This window comes from Rhipicephalus microplus, chromosome 9, assembly GCF_043290135.1.
Source record: "Rhipicephalus microplus isolate Deutch F79 chromosome 9, USDA_Rmic, whole genome shotgun sequence".
Classification (NCBI taxonomy): Eukaryota; Metazoa; Arthropoda; class Arachnida; order Ixodida; family Ixodidae; genus Rhipicephalus; species Rhipicephalus microplus.
Genome location: NC_134708.1, coordinates 32241201 through 32263433, shown reverse-complemented (window position 1 = coordinate 32263433; position 22233 = coordinate 32241201). Strand labels below are relative to the sequence as shown.

At 45.5% G+C, this 22233-nt stretch overlaps 1 protein-coding gene across 4 annotated transcripts in view; it reads right to left on the bottom strand.

Moving 5' to 3' along the window:
* The window catches only part of LOC119164969 (uncharacterized), a 507466-nt gene that overhangs the window by 18045 nt on the left and 467188 nt on the right, over positions 1-22233 (bottom strand). For all 4 annotated transcript variants that reach the window (XM_075873424.1, XM_075873425.1, XM_075873426.1 and 1 more), the window contains 7 exons: positions 8091-8222; positions 6452-6543; positions 5883-5964; positions 5482-5544; positions 4409-4505; positions 2571-2651; positions 239-696 (listed from right to left, as the gene is read on the bottom strand). In XM_075873424.1, the coding sequence (XP_075729539.1) occupies positions 239-696; positions 2571-2651; positions 4409-4505; positions 5482-5544; positions 5883-5964; positions 6452-6543; positions 8091-8222 (1005 nt within the window). The remainder of the gene's footprint in view (positions 1-238; positions 697-2570; positions 2652-4408; positions 4506-5481; positions 5545-5882; positions 5965-6451; positions 6544-8090; positions 8223-22233) is intronic.

The window sequence follows — 22233 nt, the reverse complement described above, 5'->3', positions numbered from 1 at the left end:
TTTTGAGCAGTTTTTCTTCTTTCGTACACAGGAAAAAAAATTTTCATCGTATAGTATTCTCAATCTGTGCTACTCATCCAGTTGTTCTGTTCTTTCTCTGTAGACTACTTGAAACCATCCCATTTTGGCAAAGATATTATCACCACATAATACAATCATCACCATCATAATGAATACCAATCGGACACACGCGTGAGTCCCGGAACTGCGACTGATCCAGCGCATGGCCGCGACTGACCTCCGGCGGTTGCAGGCCTCCCGTTGCTGCCGCGGTGACACCCTTGGCCACCGCGAGGGGCAGCGACTGCCTTCGACGCCGGATGACGGTCCGCGATGGCAGCTTGGGTACGCTAAGTGGCATACTGTGTCGTCGTCCCCAAGCACTCGACCCCAACGTCTCTTCCATCCAGGAGTAGCGGGCCACCGTGGCACTGCGGCGCCGCAGCAGCGGCGGCAGCTCTTCATCGTCTTCGTCGTCAAAGTCTAGCAGGTCGCCCTCATCCTCCTCCGAAGCAAGCGGAGCGTTGAGGTCCGTCTCAAAAGACGCCGACGCGGTCGAGTCATCAGCCGCAGCCACTTTCTTCTCCCACTGGACGTGGTTGAGCCACAGGTTGCGCAGCAGCTCGTGAGACAGAGGTGTGTCCAAGAACTGGTCCCAGATCTCAAACAGCGGGCTCACCACGTACTTGAAGAAGTCTGTGATGGTAAGATGCAACCAAGCAGGTTTGAAAGGAGCGTTCTTATGGAAGCTTTCGCATCGCCTTACCGGCTAAAGTGAAGCATGGGCTTGCCCACCCTTTATCTCGGAAACATGACCTTCTCACGCGGTGCCCATTTAGAGATAAGGCTGTTTCACTCTGTTGGTGTGAATGCTAGGTTAGTTATACAACAGTTCCCTGCTCGTAACGAAAGTAACCTATCGAGATGAGAATTTATGACTTGAATTCCAACTCAAATTGCCAACGTTTAGACGTTTCTTGATTAAATCAGTGACGCAAGGCATATCTGCTTTACGTCGAGCAGTATCGAGCAGTATCTGCCCAAAAACTTTTGCAATATTAAACTAGTATTTCATGGAAGCAAAGCCCTTCTTTTTCTTTGCTGAACTCTATCAGTTTATCTGGTCCGCAAAGATAGTGGCAGTGGCCGCCATCGTAGTGTGGGTACGGCTTCAAATTGAGGCCCTATTTTCACTAGTCACAAAGAAAACGAATTGCTGTTCCTGTCGAAACTTAAAGACAAAGTGCGTGCACTGGCAACGCTTGCTGTGGCGAACATTGTTGCCTTTTGAAACGCTAGTATATCCCCAGCGGAACGAGAGAATATTTAAGAGAAGATGAAGACACAGCATCGTGCATGTGTGTTCATATTTTCCACTTATGACCTTAATTCAGCCCCACTAAGGTGGCATACCTTAACACGTCAATTTTGTTGATGCAATTTCACACGTGTTTGAACTGTGATGAATGTCAAGTTTCAGAGACACTTGCAAACATATTTTATACAAGCCCAGCACATCCACGAGTACAACACAAATTGATTTCCTTTTTTGATTGATTCCATAGCTCATCAAGTTGTGCTAGGTCCTCAGCCTGACACCAACGGTGTACCTGTGGTCGCAGCCTTTTTAAAAGCATCTGGACTTTATAACACAACTATCTTAAGCATAGGAGTGTGAAGTGGCTTATTTTATTTATTTATTCATTTACATACTGCAAATCCCTTTAGAAATTATTGCAGGAAGGACACAAACTATAAATATATAAGGAAAAAGACAAAGAAAAAGTAATGCGAAATAACATAGCTGTTTTTTTCTTTTTTTCCTTTTTTTTGTGCTGAATGGCAAAGTTAAGATAAATAAGAAAATTCACATATGCTATACATTTATACACAACTGTGAAATCTGTTTAGTGCTGACACATCATATCAATATACTTGAGATTATATAATCATAGTTGCACATTGGTACGTAATCTTCACAAAGAATACGAAAAAAAGCATACATTCTATGGACATTTTATGCACATGAGAATGAAGATTGGGTAATGTTGTTGCAACTAACAGCACAGCAAACGATAAATGCTGTGTGACTAAGATTGGTGCTTCTAATTTCAATAGCCCTGATAAAAGAGAGCTAACGACAAAAGCATAAAATGTTGTGGACTCCCACGACCACTTCCCAAGAAGACATTTAATGCAGCAATGCCTTGTGGCTGAAATCGATAGTTTATTCACAAAGCTTTATTAAAAGTTTCGAGGTCCAGTTTTTTCAGACCGAGGTGGGTCACATTCAAGTGGGCACCGTCAGGTTGCGCCTACATGGTGCCATCAAACTCTCTGTACAGCACGTAGTTGGAAATCAAAAGCAGTTCAAGATAACAACCAGAAGTAGTTCAGTTAGTTAGAAAGTGTGATGTGGGGTAGCGAATAGTAATGCGAATGGAGCTGGGAAAAGCACTAGAGCATGAAAAGTACAGGACACTGCCTTTAACAAGAAGCGATTTGAGAGGGAGGCGAGTTCACGGAGAAACATGTGCCGTTCACTCAAATGTGTAACAGGCCAAACTCACCAGCTTGTATCTTGGCTACCGTAGTCCTTTCTCTATCACAGATTGGAGTGACTGGGATGTTCAGCCGTTTCTCAAAGTCACCTGGAAACCACATATGATGTAAATGCATACTGAGGAACTATGACTGACACTCATGTCAGCAAGACCACAAATTACTAAACAAGGCAGAAGTACAGCAGCAGTGCATCAACTGTGTCAAGCTGAAAACTCTTCGTAAGTTATAAGAAGCCAGCAACTCGGTAAATTGAGATACCTCTTGAGAAGAGTCACGCAAAACGAGAGGTAATACTCACAGTTAAGCAGTCAATATGTGCACTTTCTTTATTATTAACAAAAACATTTTGTTATGTTTCTGACTGTCACGTTGTCTATATCCTCACAGTTAGTGTAACCCTTAAAAATTATCAGCTCTGAATAATCACACAGCACCTTGCAATGGGTAAGTAAAATGCACTCCTGCCAACTTGCAGCTGAATAAAAACTTGTTTAGTAAACCAAAAGACTTTCTTTTATTGCGATAGCAAATATATCAAGGGTCTCGGCTGGTTTTTCACCGTTGCCACCACCGCTGCCATCATTCACCGTATATGTATACGTATCTTTATATATGAACACTCGAGAAAGAAAAAAAGCCACCCGCGCTCTAGGGGCAAAGTACGCGTGAAAGAGAGATAAGCACGCTTCGAGCGATGCGCCGACCCACGTCTATTTCTCACGTACTTCGCCCCGTGAATGAGAGGTGGGGGTTAGATGCGTGCGCGCACACTTATCCCTTGGTGGGGAGAGTCGTGCGCCTTCAGCTTTCACTTGAACAATTGCGTAAGTTGCCGGGCTCACAAAGGTCACTTCGATCTCTGCATTGGCTCCATTAGCGAAGACAGCGCGTTAATCATACACAGCGAGGTATAACAACAGAGACAATTATTAGTTTGCACTCATCTGTACCTGTGATTACGTTTTGTATACCGTTTTTGTTTAAACAGCACATTACGCGTCGAGGGGTAAATGTTGTTAGTTTGCCCTCGTCTTGTGTCTTGTTTTCAGGCGTCATTTGTGCATGAGCAGTCTGCTGCACGTTTTAATCTACTAGCCGTTCTCAGCGTGACATTCCAATTCGTTGCTGTCGCATTCTTTCCTTCACCCTTGCAGCGAAATCGTGACTTTTTTCACTTACGGGGGTGGAAGTGTTACTTGAAGCAAGTTAGAAAAATATGTGGAAATCCTTAATCTTTGCCTTTAGGAGTTGGACGCGATAGCAATATCCTGTTCCTAGTATGTACATCAAACACTCAGTGCATGGAATATTTCTGAACTTTCTATGCACTCCCTTAAGAGAATAGACGCAGTAACGTCTGTGCCATTTGTAGTGGGTGACCGGCTTTAAACTATAAAGTCATTATGATAATCACATGTTCTGAGGCTTGATCGTACTGTACCCTTGTACCATAAATTATTACTGCAATATTTTTTTATTGTAATATGTGCCCCTCCAGGGGGCAGTTGCCAGCTTGCTCTCTCCCTCTCCCTTGTGTGTCCTTGTGTATGCAATAAAAATAAATAAATAATATTAATGTTGTGTTATGAAGCACGTATAGACAGGATGTGTGTATTTGTAAAGCATAAAAATTACATTCACGGTATTTACAAATAGAGGAAGTTATTTTTAATGTATTCACAATCAAACACGTAGCTCCGAGGTAGAGCACACACTTGCCATGGAAACGACCCGGGTTGTTTAATCCGGCGGTGGCCAAATATCAAACACACAGTTTGGATCAGGATTTCACACGGTAAGTGAGCTATTGACTTAACAGGTAATTTGGTCTGTGTTATCGTACCTTGCCTGTAGAACTCTTTGCAGACTTGCAGGCTCCACCGGTGGCTGATATCCCAGGGACGGCAGGGGTTTCCCAAGTCGGCGCACTTCAGAGCAATCTTCATACGGGAAAGGTGAGACCAAACACTCATCAGTGATGTTCCATACTATGCTGAAGAATTCCCATTTCGAAACGTGAAAATTCCCTATTCTGGACATTTTTCTCTGTACACGTTTATTAAATTCCCAGCATATTTTTCTGCACATATGTTTTAACATATGCACGGTCCTTTACACACACAAGTTACATAAATACATGTGTGCGATGTGTTCTGGCTACTGAAATCAAGACTAGTGCCTGTGCTCCTGCACGACAAAAAACATTAATTTTTTAACACGTCAGCTGTAAGTACATTGCATATAGTGGGGTTGCGAGTCCACACCAGTAGTGAACTAAGAGAGGCTTCACATAAATATTAAACTAATCTCAAGGGCTGTACTTGCATGCTGCATGTGCCATAACTGTTTGCAGAAGCTGAAGGCGCACTGTGACCACAAGAAATCGGTCCCTGTTGGTCAATTTACCCAATTCCGTAATTTCCTGCCATATCACAAAGATTCCCTCTTTCTCTTTTGTCCAAAATGACGGCTGCAAATTCCTCGAAAAAGAGAAAATTCCCTGCACGGAACATCACTGGCACTCGTCACACTGAAATAAATATAAAAGCTGCTTTCTAGAGGCTTATGTGGGACAACTTCCCTCCTCAAGGAAAGCCAAACAAAACATATAAGACAGTGTTTTTATGCCTCAAGAACTTCTCATATGTTAAAGTCATTCTTAAAATTGCAGAAGAATTATACAAAGCAAGAGAGAGAGAAGAAAAAACCCCATCAAAGGACAAATACAGTTAAAAACTCTCGACACTAGTACACAAAACTGAGCTCTTCACAAAAATTCAATGTAATTTTCACACATTAGGTTTCATAAACACTATTTCAAGGGAGCAAAAAAAGGAACCTAACGGCGGTAGCATGGGGAGTAACAGTGGCGTGCTGGCTTTGGTTTTGGGATATTTCTGAATATTTTAAGCCTACCTGGAGAATGAAGTGACGGTATTCCTTGTCTGCCATGTCGAGCACGTTGTTCTCCAAGTATCGCTGTGTAATTGAAAAAGTATACATGAAAATACAGGAATACACAACTCTCAGTAATCAAAAGCAGGGTCTGTCGAAACGCGAATCCCGCAGCATAGTGAAAATTAGGCAAAGATTATAGTAAGCATGTGTTTAACACACACACACACACAAAAAGCTTTTCCATTGTGTCCCACATCTTAAGTATAGATAAGTAACATTTTTCCAATAATTATATCAGGGTACTTAACTATGTTCCTACAATTACTCTTTTATATTTTTGTTTCTTATTGTTCTGGTGTAGCTCATGGAGCAGATGATGATGGTAGCCATGATAATTATCAAGAGAGAAGGGCACTCACCTTGAACCTGGACAGGAACTCCTGCTGCCGAGTGATGTCCGTTGCCAGGATGAGGCTTCGAATTTGTTCTTCAATTTCATCCCTGCATGGAATTGCATCACGATGAGAAGGAATTGCATTTACATACGCTGAAGGCAGATACGCTGTTTAGGGAAATCGATGTGAACAGAGTTAAGAAACGTGTTGGCACTGGCCTGTGAGAGCGTTCCTAACAAATAAGCTTCAAAGAGGGCCCAAAATGCTATCAACAAATCGGGCAGACATCCCTATTGTAAAATGATACACAAGAAAAAAATCCCAGTCCGCATACACCTCATACTGTGCACACGCAAAGGGTGTTCAAAAAGAGGGGCACTTTTGCTTCGATTGTGCTATTGAGGGTGTACGCGACATTATCGGAGAAGGGTGCAAGTACAAGTTGGGGTCTATGTTGGGCATTTTATTAAACATCTGGTACAGGATATTTTTTTCCTTTGCTTTTTAATTCATCTCTCTAAGTTGGGAACCAAATTCGACTTCACCTGGCATGCCAACAACCCCGATAGGTCCCGTGGGTATACACTGCTCACCATACAGAAGTGGCCAGGTGATCGAAAATCCCAGACTGACGCAGGCAGGACACGGCAGAACGCCAATGATGGTTCTCTAGCACCGAGAAATTCTACAGACAAAAGAAAAGCACACCAGCAACTAACCCAAGGGCTGTGTTTGTGTTATCAAAATCAATGTGCACATACAATGAATATTTCTTTAAAATATTGCTGGAATATTTCTGTTAAATATCAACAGCAACACACAATGACTTTTGGGCTTCTGTGTTACCCGATCGAAGAGGCCAAAATCTACTTCCCCAACGATTTCCCAAATATATAGAAAAAGATAGATAAACTTTCAAGAATTCATGAAATACTCCTTCAGTACATACTATGCAAATGAGATGTGCAAACCTTAGATCTAATGAAGGAAGGCCACTTTGACAGAAATAGTGACACTTTCTCTACTATAAAAAAATTCCTCCCCAAAATCGGCTAGAAATTATGGCAAAAGTTTTACTTCAGCTCGTTTTATTTATTTAAAAAGAGATTTCCAGAAAGCTTTCAGAAAACGAATGGCAGGCAGCTCTACCTCGTTAGTGATGCTAGTTTCCCGGCTAATCTACACAACAAACTAGCTTCTATTTCTAAATTTAAACAATGCCTTTGAAACTATTGTTTAAACCACCCAGTAAATCGATTATATTATTTGCTTTATCGTAGCACTTATTTTTTATTTTTGTGAAAATAAGACCATGGTTTCATATTTACAAAGCAACAGTGTCAGGTTCATTATATTTCTTACGCGACTTACCAAAAAAGCAGTCTGAAATTTTTAAAATGTAGAAGCAGTGAGTATTGCAATGACCGTCATTGCCAACGTCAAGGTATAGCCAGCAATAAGCCCCTAACAAGAGTAATTTACACAAAATGGTAAGCATAACTGAATGCGTCAGGGTTAGCGATGGTAAGAGTAACGGTATGCATTGAGGTAGAGATCATGGCAAGAATCGCAGCGTCACGTCAATCGTGATATAAAACGTCACGGCAGGCATTACTACAAGCGCCAAAGTAAGCGTGAGAGCTAGCCTAAAATTAAACTTCACAATCAGTATCGCTGCATGCGTCGTCACAACAAGCATCCCACTTACGGCAACGAAAATGTCACTGCAGACATCACGGTGCCTCATCGCAAGTGTCAAGTCAAGCAAAAACTTCAACGTAACCGCAGCCTTAACTTGCAGCTTCATTTCAAGCCTGAATTGAAACGTCACTTCATTTCAAGCCTGAATTTAAACTTCACGGTAGCCATCTTGTTAAGAGTAATGGCAAGCATCACGGAGGACATCATGGCAAGCGTAACATGTTTTAAGTGCGAAGCCAAACATCATGACAGGCATTACTTCAAGTGTTATGGTAAGCGTCAGAGCAAGCATTAACTAAAATGTCACAGCAGGCATCCCTGTAAGCGTCATGGCAAACTCCACTATATGAATAACGGCAATCAGCAGGCCAGACATCACCGGAAGTGTCACGGCAAGTGCCAAGTAGGCATGAAGTTAAACAACACGAAGAGCGTCGAAGTAAGCGTGACTGAAATTAACATCACTGTAGGGATGGCTGTAAGCGTTATAGTTGACTTCACGCTAAGGGTCACATCAAGTTGCTTACTCACATTATATAGTGCAGCCAGGTGATTGGAGGTAGCGATAAGGAACGGTTGATTGACCCCTGGGTGGTCAAGATCATGAGTGACGGCCGCGATCAGCGATGCCATCGCCTCCACAGGGGTCATGTGCTCGCGGATCTGCAGGCATAAGACAGGCGAGAGCTTAGTCAGTTAACATGTTTTTTTTTATTACTGAATTACTGAAGGGGTACTGACCCAATAACCATCACTATCAAATGAAAAACCAGGTCTCCAAAAGCCTAGAAAATGTGCTAATAAGCGTGAGTAGGCCCTGAAAAATTATTCACCACGTGTTTGTAAAAGCCATTCTTCGTTCTTACCGAATTCTTATGTCACGACACGGTAGGAGACTATCATCTTGGGATCTCGCCAGATATCATGGTGTTTCCACAGCCCTTCAGCTCCGTGGCTCCATTGGTGATGCACAATCGGCCATATTGAATGTTTGGTACCTGAAGCTATCACAATTAGCCACACTGGTGCATAAACACACCAGAATTCATACAGCAGCCTGACATCAAGTTACTACCGATGTCAAAAGGTGCGCCATGTGAAAAATTGACTTTAATGTCAAGATGAAATATGAGCCTTTTCCGAGCTTCACACTTGCTTAGTGCCATCTATGTATACAGGAAATTTGTAAAGAGAGCAAACTCAGTTTTCAGAAAGTGCTGTCAGTACCCTTAAAAGTATATGATGAGAGGTTGGCGTCAATGCCAAGGCTAATTTCCCCCTGTCTTGCATAATGATCACCACAACAAACTAGTAGAGAAGGGCAAAACTACCGAAATAGACACATGGATGAACACTCACGCACTTAGACCAAATTCTACAGGACAATGAAGCATCCCCACAACACACCAGTTCACAAAGAAGAAATATGTTGTCAGCAAACTGACATTTGAATGGTGACATTTGCAGCAACATTTTGTTAAGCTCAGTAAAACAGTTTTTTTTTTCATGTAATCTGATTCCACTCCGATTTCTTTCATTTAGTTACATTCGTTCTTAGATTGAAGTTAAAAGCCTTCATTATAGCGACATGTCCGTACGTATATATGCATGCACGCACGCACGCACACACATACACACACACACACACACGCACGCACGCACGCACACACGCGTTTATTCTCTGTTAGAGTGCCAGACAGTTATAAAAGTCGGAACACGAAATCGTAGCAGAAGCAGTGCATTGTTTCACAACGAAATTCTTCCTCGACCTAGTTGAAAACAGCATGCCTGTCAAAACAAACCCTCCTAACAAAAAACAAACAAACCAGAAAGACGAGTGCCCGTCGCCTCAGGTTTAATCTCCTCAGGTATGTCAAATATGCGACTCTCTTTTCTAAAAGTTTCCCGGCAGAATTGTCTCAATTATCTCGCCGCTTCAGAGACAGCAGGTGTCCCATTCCGCTTGAGCGGGGTGAGGGTGAAGGGGAGAGTTCTTCCTTAATCGCCGTCATAAAACGCTCTTTCAAACGTGGCGCGAATGTCTCTCTAATCTCCGGGCAAGTTCGTTTAGACTACAAAGCTACAGCAACCCCCACCCCCCCTCCTCCCTTCGCGTAGCTGTCACAATACGTCTAAATCATTTTCGGCGTAAAAGGTCGAGCAGCTAGCGCTTGAAAATCTGTCACGCTGTTTCCGAGTTCTTAATTAAGTGCGAGGATTCAGTGAAGCTCTCGAAAAAAAAAATAAAAGCGATGACAGACAGACGGCGTGCGCCGTACTGCCACCTACACAATTACAAACTTTCCAATCAAGCAGTCCGCCGAACCGCCGCTTCTCACTACGTATATAGGCTATAAGAGAGAATGATGAAAAAAGATCAAATGAGTCTTTTTCTACACGCTTGTCATGTGCGAGTCGCCACCATCTTTTCAAATCAAACTCCGATGTCGCGTTACCTCCCAGTTACTCCCTCTCCGACTTCCGCCGTCAAGCGTGCTCTCATTCTATATTCACAATACCCCCCTCTCGTGTGCATGCTCCTCCTCCCAGCTTACTCCCTCTTCCATGCCCACGATACTCCCTCTCCTAAGCCCTTACTACCATTTCAATGTTCCCAATACTCCCCTTTCAGCTTACTCCCTTACAAAGCTTACTCTCTTTCTTTTCATATTATGCCCTGTCCCTAGCCCATACTCTCTTCCCAGCGTACTCGCAACACCGTGCTCATAATACCTTCCCCCCGTAGCCTAAAATCCCCTCGCAGCTAACTCGTAATCCCGGGCTCACCCAAGCATTTGCTCCCACTCCCAGTTTACTCCCAATCCCGTGTCCATAGCACTCCCCCTCTCAAGCCTATACTCCCACTCGCAGCATACTCCCATTCTCTTGTTCACAACACTCCCCTTTCCAAGCCAATACCTTCCCTCCCAGCTTACTCATACTCCCACGCTGACTTGACCATACACCGCCGCACATTTCTCACTCTCTTGCACGACTGCTCGTCATCGCTTGAGTAGAACGCGGAATACAAAAGAAGCAATAAAAATTATTCCCAGAACTGATTAAATCCTGGCCGAAACATTGTCCGGCGTTTAGATTGAACTTCGGTTTCTGTCGTATTAAGGCCTCGGAGGTTCTGAGGGAGTGCGCGCGCGCGTTTGTTTCGCGCTGTGCGCGAGAATTGCGAACCATATACGCTATTCGGGTCTCCACGGCTAATTCCGTGCAGTGCATTCGCAGTTGAGTCCCACCGACAAGCAGGCTCCGGGCGGGCAGCCAGACTACGAGGTGACTTGCCAGACTGCGCGCACTTCCGACTAACGTCCGCACAAATACAGGTGGAAGGGAGAGCTATGTCACGGTAAGAATTAGTTGCGCGCAGTGAGCATTTCTTGCGACATGCATTTATAAGAATGCCCGGACTGCCAATAGATTGAAACAAGAGTTGCCGATCGAAGAGCCCGTTTTCGTGACACAAAACAATGCGAAACAAATGAAAAAGCACTGCGAAGAAATGTTATTCGCATTTGTTAAGTACAGCATGATAAACATCAGATAGAGAAAAAGTTTGGGAATCCTCGCCCCATCACGAAACTAGGGACAAGTAAAATTTGGCATAGACGTGCCTGACCTACCAAGTTTATTTATTTATTTATTTATTTATTTATTAGTATACGACGTTCTCAAACAATAGAATGCAGAACAGCTGTGAACTGACGAAGAAATAAACGTGTTTCGCTAAGGTAAAACAAAAATAAAAGTATAAAAGCTGTTGGTCAGAGAGAAAAAAAATCGAAAATACGGGATTTTACACGAACTTAACGAACAAATATACTTAAAGCAACGCAACGTCTAAAAATCGACAAATAATTTCAAATACTTATCGAAATGAATAAGAGTGCTTTAGAATCAAGTATATGCCTCCGTGTCATAGAATCCCCGCAAAAAACAGTCGAAATCGCGCTGCCGCATATGTTGTAAATAGCAATTCTGAAACCCGCAACCCCCCCCCCCCCCCACTTCTTCAGCGCAAGTTTTTTATAGGCACTGCACAGATATTGTTACGCGGAGCAGGGAGGAATGGTTATAGAGAAACAAAAACCTCATAGGCAAATCCTCCGGTACCGTATGCACGGTCGCGGCGCAATCATCGAATTGAAGCTGGATTTCGCAAAACCACTACGCTGTGAGAATTATTCGCAGCAGACGGAGAGAATTCCGTTCAGGCAGGTGCACGGTCCAATGCCTCCCTCCGATAATCACGCGAAGATTTAATTGACGCGCTCAACTTGAAATCAATATACGGGCTCTCAATTTAAAACTCGGTCGTATCGTATTCGGTGTGTCGAAAATAACGTAGTTCGCGGGATCTCACCAATCCCAAACTCCTCTCCATTGCCATCCCCCCCCCCCTTCATTCACACACTTCACAAAGATTGGATTTTTAAACCATATGAAATTCTATGTTTAGCCATTACTGGACACTCGCAACGATATAGTTCAGTTCAGTTTATTCATTCAAAATACAAAGTTCGCAGTTAAAAGTATGCAGACGAGGGTCCCAAAGTCGGACCCTCGTCTGCATTTGTAATCGATTATTCGAGGTTGACCGGCAAACTGCCAGGGATTTCAAGCGACTGATCAATGGAAAAGGACAGACGACTGTAATGAAAAGGGACAGACGACTGTATTGTAGTGCGTTGTGAAGAACGTTTTACAGGGTTAGAGTACGTTCATGACTTGAAGTCCGGCATGGCTAAATAAAGACGGGGAAGTTGCCATCTTCAAGTGTACATTCAGAAAAAACCTAAAAGATGCCAGAAATATACACCCTTTCAGTCAACTAATCAATAAATCGATTATGTCCTTAATCAATTGAATTTGCCAGATCTCACGTACCTTGTTAATTGACATTATGCGAAGCTTGTGGAGGGAATGTGACCCTGTTGCATTTTTTTATTGAGCAACACGTTATAATTGACGTTGAATATATGTACAAATGTCACACGCACAGACATATTTAGAACAGTAACACATATCTATATAACCAGTTGTTTGCACTCGTACAATGATGCCACCAGGAGCATGAGCATCAGCAACACCAGAAGCAATAAGCTAATATGAAGCTTTGGTGCTAGCGAGGATGACACTGCTACATAAATCACCTTCAACGGATTGCATCGAACAACAGTTGACGTTAACTCAACGCGATGGCTGTATCATGGGAGTATATATGTAATGTTCATAAAACTGAATAGCCAGCACTGCAACCACAATTAACGTTTCGCGTACTTCAGGGTCTATTTGACAAATAGTTCAGAGATATGGCGTGGCTCTGTGGTAGAATACTTGATTGCCACGCAGATTGCTGGGGTTTGATTCCTGCTGCAACCCTCACATTTATTCTTTGCATTCGTTGGGCGAACGCAGCCTATGTAAATTTTCTCTTAACGCTCAGGCTTTTAAATTACTCATGTGTGTCTTCACCATTCCTTGGTATAGTGTCAAACACCTGTGGCACTTACCCACCCGCGAGTATCTGCCACTATCTGGTGGGAAATGTTTGACAACGTACGCGACGAGACTGTGACACGTCTGGACCAGCGCATCATATTGTCATGACGTCATAACAGAGGTCTTGCCGCAGAGATTGAGACACCAGAAGCAGGTCGGTTCTTTTATTAGAACGCGCAAGAGAGTTCTTCTCTTTCATCCATTTCATTGCGCTTCATGGCAAATGCACAACTGTCATTGTCTTTCTTTTTGACAAGCATGTGACAATATTCGTCAAGCCATCTTACCATCCCGTACTCATCTTGGTTCACGCCAAGTCAAGGGAGTGATCACGAGAATACACAGACGTAAGTGAACGGACGAACGGATGGACGGACGGACAGACGGATGGACGGACGGACGAACGGGCGGAAGGACAGACAGACAGACACCAAAAGTGCTTTCAGTACGCAAAGAAATCCTTCGCATTTGATGAATCATCTACACGCCAACAAAAGGCACGTGCTTGGTCACGCAAGTTGGCTTCACCTACACAAAGCTATATATGTTGTGAAGCACGCTCTACAGGAATAAAGTGTGGTTCCAGCAGCATTATGCAGCGAGAGATTCTATATTTGTTCAAGCAAAATTTAAGTGTATGGAATCTAATGGCACAGAATAACGCAACATAAAAACTTAACGACGAAGATACGTTATTAATAACGGTGTCGACTTTAGCGCGATTCAATGAATTCGACAGTACCAAATCGGAATGTTATGCCAGTGTGACACAGGTCATTTTGGTTGCGATTTAGGGCCGATCCGTATCAAATTTCTTGACGCAATCAACGATCTTCGCTGCCACACGGTTCAACCTAATTCAGATACAGTTTTCTAATTCAACTCCAGCCAGAACGCGATCGCCTTTAGACCGATACGGCCTTATCGCGATTTAAAGTCACCGGGTAACAGTACCTGATTCAGATCGAGCCTAGCCTTGATCGCGATGCAAATTGCCGACGTGAAATCTGCATTATACGAAGTAAGGCTAGCGGCTTGAGCTCCTTGAGCATGCCATCAGGCGTAATCCTACAAAACCTTGGCGTCAACGCTACGAGCCGTCTGTTGGTCACAGTTCAGGTAGGACACCACGACAGCCTTAAAGTACGGGGTCCCCGACGAAGGGCGACCCCGTCATGTCTTTCGCGCGACGGAGATGCCGGGCGCTTTTGCTCTCCCTGTCAGACACGATTAGCTGCAGCTTTCATATACTTTCACTGGTATACACAACATACGACGTGCTGGGCAACGATATAGATTTGTAATTTATACGGAGCCTCACGGCGGCACCAACGCCAACTTCTGAAATGCACCGCAGCTCTCCGTTTTATTCATTCAATTTATAATTCATGCAAATACACCGCAAAAATACCCGAAGCAAACGCTCAACGTATATGGACGCACAAAACAGGCACGATAAATTACGCAGATACAGGTAAGAGGACATAAAACCCAACTTCACGTCGTGCTCCGTAAAAAATGAAATAAAAAAACCTGAAACCCGAAATAAAATCCGGAACCTGAAATTAAAAAAAAACGCATCGTGTGGCAAGCATAGTAAAATTCAGAAGCAGGCCGAGGTGCCCCGGTCCGCAGAGCACGTCCGTCTGTCTGTCACTGCAACGCGTAAACTGTAATAACAGGAAACGAACAGTGGCGGTAGTGCAGAGTACAGAAAGGAACGGGGGAGGCAGTTAATGACGACAACTTTTTCAGGAGGAGAATATATTAGTCTGTTGAGATGACGCCAAGACCCCGCCACCATAGCAGTAGACATGACCAGATTAAGGGGCGGTATCTGGAATGGAACGAAGGAGGCACAGAGCACGAACATCAACAAGCATGGAGGAAAACATGACGGGCTGCACGTCTGGTTCGTCTACCGCCGCTAATTAAAGTTAACTCAGCCGTACCAAACGCAAGCGCGAGACGGAGTTTATTAAGACGCGTGCCTCGTCCCCGCGTTTCGTACGACACGCGTTCTTCTCAGCTAGGCATCTCACCACGCTCTACTCTATGCCTCAACTGTTTACGCACTCATAATGAGCATTAAGTTCTCATGTGAAAAGAATTGCACCCTATCCAACGACCACATCCTGGTTTAACTTTAGTCGGGCACAACTCAAAAATACAAGAGAGCAATGTTAGTGTTCGAGCTAGTTCGCAATGTATTAACTATTCTTATAGGGAAAAAAAACTATATGAAGAGACAAAATGTCTCCGTGGCATTCATTTCGCCCCTTATTAAAGAAATATTTTTGGAGGGGCTAAGAAGAATTCAAGGCAGGAGAGGCCTCGCCAGTCATTCAGTCAGTCAACAAGCTTTATTTGGCTTCTATATAAAGAACTAGTGACGTAGTAGCGGGCCACGCCCACGTTGGTGTCGGAAGACCATGGTCCTGCGCCCGTTCGCGGGCCCTTTGGACCAACCTTAGTTGTTCGTGGAGATGGCCGCTTTTGAGTAATTCCTTTCAGACCCCTTGTTAATTAAACGAAGCATTTTGTAACGCCGAAAAACGCAAGATCATGTGAGCTATCGAGCAATATTCTTCATAACTCTCAGGGCAATGTAGATCGATGTCTGAAGCGAAGCGACTAAACCTTCCTCTCGGCGGGAAAGATCCCATCTGTTACATTTCCAGGGTGGAAGATTAAGGTCCAGTAAGCTTTGGGTGCGGGCAATTCTTGTGCTTAAGTCCGTAGTGTTCCACTATTTCGTCAAAAGAGGGCATTGGGTCGGAGTTGCACTCCCGACCCGGATTGTTAAGCGTACTTTGCGGAATGTCAGACGTCGCGCTTGGTCATAAGCCAGTTCATTCGGGTCGGGTCTGCTGGGATCATTAGAGCTTTTAATTGGGCGAGCTGGCTTATGCTGAATATCGTAGGCACATCGCGACAGGTGTAGGAAAGAAGAGTAAAAAACAGAAGACAGCGCACTTTCCTGCATCGCTACTTTTTTTCATTTCTACATTGGCCGCCCTGCTCCAACGATAATTACAGAGGTCTAAAATGACCTAGGCTTGTCAGTTAAAAGAGACCAACGAAATAGTCTCAGTCGTGTTTTGAAAGACGATAGTCTTTCTTGGGGACCTTCGAAGCAGAAATTTTGGTCTGTCTGTACATTTGTCTGTTTGTGCACCCTTAACGGTGCTTTAAACGGCACCAAAGTGGCCAAACGATACCCCAAACGGCCGACCACATCCGCAGCGCCCACCAATATTGCTCAAGGTTCAGCGTTCATACTTGTGCGATTGTCAATTAAAAAGCAATTATTGCGCATATCTGAGGCACCATAACACGTCAATATTCTGAATGTGTGTCTTTTACTAGAAAAGGCATACATAAGTAATTTTAAGGACCGTAGCGTTTATCACGTTGCGCTGACCATGCAACGCTTGCACGAAAAGTCAAGTGTTTCCAACGCTTTGCTAAAACGACACGGTGGTGGCACCTACCCGTCGCCTTGCGTTCTACACCTTATCACCTCCGAGGCAGGCGCACAGAGCGCGCGCGCTTCGTTTTCCAAGATAACTGCCAGATAGCGCTCATGTCTCACGCGTGACGTGACTTGATGCGCTCGTTCGCCGCCGCTGCACGCTCGAGGCACTAAAGCAGCGCCTACAGTATACCATTCACCAATTTTCTTGCCCAGAACACCAAATAAACGTTTTGTTCTCTCTCTCCAGACGCAAGAATATCGTCTTTCGACGACGTTTGCAGTGCACCATGCAGATAAGGGGCCAATTTCTTTAGACACACTCTCAACAAGCAGAACCAGCGGCCTTTTCACCACGTCGGTCTAAAGAGGGCGCCCATTGGTACCACAGGTCCCGCGCAGCGGGTTGGGAGTCCTCCAAGTGTTGTAAGTTTCGTATCACAGCGGTGTCATAGCAATCCACGAAGCCAGGCTGTACCCATTGAAAACCGATGGGCGGCCGGGCAGCACTGGGGATCGTGCCCATTACCTCGCGTAGTGAAAGCCGACGCCCAAGCGTTTGGCCACCGCTGCTGTCCCAAGGGTGTAGGCTCGTGCGCATCCGCTTTTGAAGTGGGAACGCCGCTGTCTCCTTCAATTCCAGCCAACTACACCAGACAGCTAAGCTCCTTCGTATCTTTGTCGTTCATCCGATCATCCAACGCATGCGCACGTCATGACGTCTGTATCATATCTTGCGCAGCATGTGCCTCGTGTCGCCCCGCCGCGGTGGTCTAGTGGCTAAGGTACTCGGCTGCTGACCCGCAGGTCGCGGGTTCGAATCCCGGCTGCGGCGGCTGCATTTCCGATGGAGGCGGAAATGTTGTAGGCCCGTGTGCTCAGATTTGGGTGCACGTTAAAGAACCCCAGGTGGTCGAAATTTCCGGAGCCCTCCACTACGGCGTCTCTCATAATCATATGGTGGTTTTGGGACGTTAAACCCCACATATCAATCAATGTGCCTCGTGTCAAACCCGCCCCCTTTGATACGATAGTGCGGTGAGGGTACGCACCCTTTCTTGTCTCGCTCGGTATATAAGCACTGCTACAATAAAGATAGAGGCTTTTCTTCCCATCGCACCCCTTCGTCATGCCTCTCGGTGACGTGCCTCTCATGCCTCTCGGTGACAGGTATCTCGGTGACGTCATCAGCAAGTATGGCATCAGGCCGAGCCCCTCCTTGATAAAATGTATGCTCCAGACGCCCGCGCCGGAGGACAAATCGGCCGTCCAAAGAATGCTAGGAGTCGCCAATTATTTCGGCAAATACCTCCCATCACTAGCCGAAAGGACTAGCCTCTTGCGAAGCCTGCTGAAGCGAGATACAATGTTTGAATGGAGTGCCAACCACGCGCTCGAGTGGGAGCAACTTTGCGCTGACCTCAGCAGGGAGCCCGTGCTTTCAGTGTTCGACGCCACGAAAGCCACGAAAGTATCATGCGATGCATCGCAGAACGGTATCGGAGCGGCGCTACTTCAGTGCAACAATGACGTATGGAAGCCGGTCGCCTATGCCTCCCGCGTGCTAACTCAAGCAGAGCAGCGTTATTCGCAAATTGAGAAGGAAGCGATGGCTTGTGTTTACGGCTGCGAACGCTTTCACCACTTCGTGTATGGCCGAAACGTTATCTTAGAGACCGACCATCACCCTTTGCTCGCTATCGCCCAAAAACCCATTGGTGATACACCGCCCCGCCTGCAACGTTTCTTCCTGCGATTGATGCGCTATGACACAGAAATGCGATTCGTTCCAGGAAAGCAGCTTCTACTGGCCGACATGCTGTCGCGGGCGCCCACCTCAAGTTATGCCAGTGATGTCGGGAGCGATGATGTGGAAGTGCACGCCGTAAGTGTCGTTTCATCTCTTGTCAGTGATGACACGTGGAAACAACTAGCAGCAGAAACAAGTCGGGACTCGTATCTTAAAGCTGTGCTGCACAGTTTAGAACACGGGTTACGCATAGAGGGACAGCTGAAGCCATTCTCTACAGAGCTGACGCAGGTGAAAGGTGTCCTCTTGAAAGGATGTAAAGTGGTGATTCCGAACAGTTTGAGGAAAGACACTTTAGAAAGAATTCACCAAGGACACATGGGCATCAACAAATGCAAGGAAAGGGCAAGGCGACTTGTATTTTGGCCCGGCATTAACGCCGACGTTGGTGCATTCGTGCAGAAATGTGCAGTGTGCAATAAGTACGCGTTTACTCGGCCGCAAGAACCTTTAATGATGCGCCCGGTGCCCGTGATGCCGTGGCAGAAAGTTGGCATTGATATCTTTGAGTATGGTGGACGGTCGTACCTCAGCGTATACGACGCGCTGTCAAATTTTCCGGAAGTGGAGCAGTTGCGTGACACATCGGCGAGCTCTGTCATTCAGGCAACTAGCGCCATATTTTCTAGGTACGGCATTCCACTGGAAGTTCTGACAGATAATGGCCCGCAATTTTCGTGCCACGAGTTCAGGTCCTTTTCGAGGGCATACGACTTCAGACACGTCACATCCAGTCCAGGATATCCACAATCGAATGGTTTGGCTGAGAAAGGCGTCCAGGTCATCAGGAGAATCCTGAAAAAAACGCATGAAGCAAAGCAAGATTTCTGGCTGGGTCTTCTTGCTTACAGGACAACGCCACTGGAGTGCGGCATGGCCCCAGCGGAGATATTGCAAGGCAGAAGACTGCGCAACACCCTGCCGGACATGGAGACCGGACCTGAACACTCCATCGTGAAGCGCTCCCACACCAACCGCCCTGGAAGACTGCTGGCACCGCTCGAAACAGGGGCCACGGTTCGTCTGCGTTCCAAAGGAGCATGGGCGAAGAGAGCTAAAGTCCTAAGGCCTTCCGGGCATCCAAGGTCCTACGACGTCACGACAGAAGAAGGGTGGCAGCTGCGACAGAATCGTCGACATTTGCTGTTAACCAGCGAGGACTTCAGCCCAGACCTTCCCGACAGCGGTGAGGACGTAGCGCCATCTGCTACGGCGCATGAGGTTCCAGTCGCGTTGCCGGGGTACATGCCCGCGGCCCCGATCCCGGGCACAACAGCTACACAAGCTCCAAGAAGATCACAGCGACAACGCAAAGCGCCCAGACGGCTTGCTTACAACGAGATCTTTGTTCAAGTGCCGTGAATGAGTGCTTAACATTTTGTGAGCGTTCCAGTCGTGTTCACCTGTCAATTGTTTTATACACCAAGGAGGATGTATCATATCTTGCGCAGCATGTGCCTCGTGTCAAACCCGCCCCCTTTGATACGATAGTGCGGTGAGGGTACGCACCCTTTCTTGTCTCGCTCGGTATATAAGCACTGCTACAATAAAGATAGAGGCTTTTCTTCCCATCGCACCCCTTCGTCATGCCTTGCTCAATCGCGCTAACGATACAACGTCGTGCCCTATGCCACTTCCGAATAGCTGGAGCACCGGGGTATAATGTCCAAAATGGTGACTGCGACTCCTGACCGCACTTGTCACAGTCAGCTTCATTTTGCTAGGCTCCAACCGGCGGTCAAGTTACGCAGAGACCGGATGTCGAAAGCGTAAATCAATAAGTAGACCAGCAAAATAAACTGGTACGCAATTGCTTCTTTATGTCCGGCATAAAAGAGTAATTGTTTATACTCTGTGTGAGTACTCCTTTATTATTCTGAACAAGTCTAATACATTCACTATTATTCTTGTTTCATTCAACGCAAATCGTCATTATCGTGCTTAATGTTGTTGATGCTCTATACAAGTTATTCAGCATCGTGTTTTTCATTACTTTTATCCTCTGATAAACTTGAAGGCACAAAAAATAAGTAAATACGTTAAAACACTAAATAAACAAACTCGAAGGAGCTGTTCGAATAGCGGCCGCCACCCTCCCCCCCCCCCTTTTTTTTTTTTTACAAAGAGGGGTAAGCCACACACCTATATCGTCCCTTATACCGCAGACTTCGATGTAGAGAATCTATAACGGGCACTATCTTAAAAAAGAATGCGCTATTGGCACCATCCTTCATACCGAAAAAGAGAAGCCACTACGTCTTACCAACAGAAACAGTAGGACATGAAGTGGCATTGCAGCTCCCACAACGCGGAAAGCGTCGCTGACGTCAATGGACATATATAGCAGCGACGTCGGCGAATGGGTACAAATGGGCAAATCGCGCTAGTTTCTTTTTCAACGACAACGTTACGCGAAGAGCTCTTTCCGCAGATTTCTCGTAGACTCATCGCTCTCCAGGGCAAACTGTAACACCCCCGCCCTGCCCCACCACGACCGTAGAACCAAAGATGGATATCGTATTCCGGTCTTGTAAGTGTAACGGAACTCCAGCGCCACCGCGTGGAGTTGCTCGCCGGCCAACTGCCGCTTCCTGTCGAAATCGATCAGACCGAACAACTCTCTATCTCCATCTGTCTCAGTCTCTTTCGGCCTTGGACGCTCCTCCCAACAGGAATAAGACCGAAAACTGTGTAGGACTGCAAGCGAGACGCGAGTTGCTTCTATAAACGGCACGCGCACTCGAAGCAACTAATGAAAAAGGAGCTGCCGGTTTCTCAATGGACGGTCCTTGATACGCTGCACGTTTCTCATTTTTGGCCTATAACGTAAGGATGGCGCGGTATTCCGTGCGATCGTCATTCTGAAACCACGGTGGCGACCTCGGTTTCTAAAGAAGGCGCAAGCAAAACAATTTCTGTCCTTGACAATAACCGTTAAAATTTATGAGTAGTAAATTCTTCGATCTATTTCATGAAGTGATGGCGCATACATAAAGTATACATCAGCAAAATCGCACCCTTCTAAATACGAGTACTAGGTGCCACCGGTTCGTTCATGAAGTGATGGCGCATACATAAAGTATATATCGGCAAAATTGCACTCTTCTAAATACGAGTACTAGGTGCCACCGGTTCGATTTCTTTTTCTACGATGTTTTACGTTTACTGTAAAAAAAGTACATGTGCACGCTCGCCGCAAGAACACCGAGTAAAACGATTCGACTTAAGGGGATTGTGAAAAAACCTGTACCGTCAGGACTTGTTCTAGCATAGCAGCGCAAGGGTATGCGCTGGAGCTTTGGTAACATAGTGAGTTTTTTGTGGTTGTTGTTGCAACTGAACAGTACAACACACACACACACACACACACACACACACACACACACACACACACACACACACACACACACACACACACACACACACACACACACACACACACACACACACACACACACACACACACACACACACACACACACACACACACACACACACACACACACACACGATGAAGGCAGGAATAAGGGCAAACCCAAAAACGACAAGATATCAGTATCACGTGCACAAAACAGGAAAGAAAGGTATTTTCTTTTCCAGTTCTTTCCAGTCCTACGCATCCGCGTCCCCTTACTTAGCTCGCATCAGACATTAGACACTTTTAGTTAGGCATACGCAATGAGCCTACGTACGTGACACGATACGCTGCGTACGCTGCATGCGAAGCGCTCAGCGACACCTTTAGTTCGCCGTATTGACCGTACCGATACGCGGTTGGTTCAACTAGACGTATGTTCTTAGAAATAAAACAGCATTTGAGTGCTTTTTAGCGCCCTCATGCGGTAGCAGCGCAACGTCGTCCCTCAAAGTAAAAT